This window comes from Phaseolus vulgaris, chromosome 8 (genome assembly GCF_051622355.1).
Source record: "Phaseolus vulgaris cultivar YP4 chromosome 8, ASM5162235v1, whole genome shotgun sequence".
Lineage (NCBI taxonomy): Eukaryota > Viridiplantae > Streptophyta > Magnoliopsida > Fabales > Fabaceae > Phaseolus > Phaseolus vulgaris.
In genome coordinates, this window is record NC_143505.1 from 22,519,719 (window position 1) to 22,521,967 (window position 2,249).

The 2,249-nt window shown below is 40.2% G+C and overlaps 1 protein-coding gene across 1 annotated transcript; it reads left to right on the forward strand.

Annotated features, from left to right (window-relative positions):
- Nucleotides 1–200: 200 nt before the first annotated feature.
- On the forward strand, nt 201–740 carry LOC150025517 (uncharacterized). The gene is made up of 2 exons (XM_090294078.1): nt 201–271; nt 389–740. Exons 1-2 carry the CDS (start codon nt 201–203, stop codon nt 738–740), a joined length of 423 nt encoding a protein of 140 aa, XP_090150204.1.
- The last annotated feature ends 1,509 nt before the right edge of the window (nt 741–2,249 follow it).

The following is a 2,249-nucleotide window of genomic DNA, read 5'->3' on the forward strand; positions in this document are numbered from 1 at the left end:
AGAAGAGCTATTTACGACAATAGCTAAGTGCAATTTGAAGCTTAATCCGAAAAAAATGCGTGTTTGGGGTAAAAGCAGGGAAGTTCCTTGGCTTTTTGTTGACTGAAATAGGTATAGAGGCAAACCCCGAAAAATGTGTTGCGATCATAGGAATGAGGAACCCGACCAATATAAAAGAGGTCCAACAATTCTCTAGGCGCATGTCCGCCCTGTCTACTAGTGGCGATAAGGAGTATCCTTATTTCCAATTCCTCAAAACAACAATCGTTTTGTATGAACCACAGAATGCGAGGAAGCCTTCACCAAGTTAAAAGAGTATTTGGCCAGTTCCCTGTTCTCGGTAAACCAGTTCCAGATACCCCTATTTTTTATTATTTTGCGGTTACAGATCGAGCGATCAACTCGGTTATTTTGCTAGATCAAGACAAGGTCCAAAAGCAGTATACTTTGTGAGTAAGGTACTGCAGGGATCGAAAATTCGATATCAGGCTATCGAGAAAGCTGCTCTAGTCATGGTGTTTACAGCTCGGCTACTTTGCCACTACTTTCAGAGCTTCACCATGATTGTGATGACTGATTTGCCTATTTGCAAGGTCCTCCAAAATCCCAAGATAGCAGGTCAGATGGTCCGTTGGGCAGTGGAGTTATCTGAGTTTGACATACAATATGAGCCTAGAGGGTCGGTCAAGGGTCAAGTATACGTGGATTTCCTGGTAGAACTTTCATCTAACGACACCTAGCTCGATCCCAATGATTTTGAGTGGGTCCTTTCGATAGATGGATCCTCCAATTAGCAGGGAAGTGGGGCTGGGGTAATTTTAGAGGGACCAAGCGAGTTGTTGACCTCACTAGAAGAAGAACTTGGCATAGACTAGAACATCAACTGTTCTTTCTTCTAGTCTTCTTAAAAGACAAAATGATGAGAATCAAATAAAGGAGGCTTTTATTAATGGAGCAAGAGGACATCCACCCTCACATTTGAAGTTCTTCCTTCTAGTCTTCTCAAATTAAAAGAAGACATAAAATAAAGATGAGGCCCAAGCCCAAAGCCCAAACCCAAGCCCAAGAAGGCCAAAGCCCAAAGAGCCCAAGTCCATCCCATGAGGGGCAAGGCCAAGCTTTGAAATACTCTTGTATAGTTTTAGGAGGTGTGGTTATTAAATAAAGGAGTGTGAAAATGTAAAATAAAGTCACATTGTCCATGTGACTTAGGAGAGTGGTGTAGGTGTAGTTTTTAGGAGGTGTCATAGTAGAAAAAGGTCACACCTCCCATGTGACTTGTTTTTTGTGGGAATTTCAAATGAGTTTATTTTAATTTTCCCACCTATTTTTCAGCACCTCTAGGCTATAAATAAAGGTGCTTAGCTTGTACAATTCAGATTTGAATTTAGACTAAAGAAACTATACTCAAATTTTGAGAGAGCATTGGAGAGCTTTGTGCCTTCTTCACTAGTCTTATCTTGATGGTTCCATGGTTACCTCAAGTGGCGGCTTGCACACTCATCTAGGAGTCTCCATCCTTCTAGTGGCGTGATCATCCAACCATACATCCATCTTCATGAGCTTTCTCTTCTCCTTCCTTCCTTCTTTTTCAATTGTTCATGTTTAGCTTGTTGTTCTTGAAATTCTGTTCGGCAGTTTTCAATTCTTATGTGTTTTGGTTCGGTTCCTTGGTTTCTTTGCTGTTCATTGTTGTTCTTCTTCATTTCTAGCCTTTATGTTCGATTCATTTCAGTTCTAAGCTAATTCTATTCGGTGCATTTTCTTCTTCTTTCATTTTAATCGGTTCAATTTGACAATATTTGGAACTTCCATATGAGTTTGGATTTGGTGCTAGTTTTGTCGAGTTCTTGACTTAGAACATTGATCCAATTCTAAGAAAAAGTGCCTAACTATTGTCCAACTCAAGTTGATTCCTAAGAATGTCAAGAATCATTCTCTTCTTTGCTATTGGAATCACATCACAAAACATGTTTGTAAATAATTTGGGCTCACTTCTGGGGTCTAAATAGAAAAATAGGCTAGAGTAGGTTCACATATCATAAAAGGGAATGTACTTAGCAAAATGGGCTTGTACCAAGCCCACTTTTTCAAGACAAGCATCTAGAATTAGGGTTTTTAACCTACCTTCTACAAGTTATGGCTAAAGGTGCAGTTTTGACCATGGTCAACACCTTAGGTAGACCCTCTCCCTTGCCATTTCTACCCTTCACCCATCTTGCCCACCAAGGCACCCCTTCCTATAAATA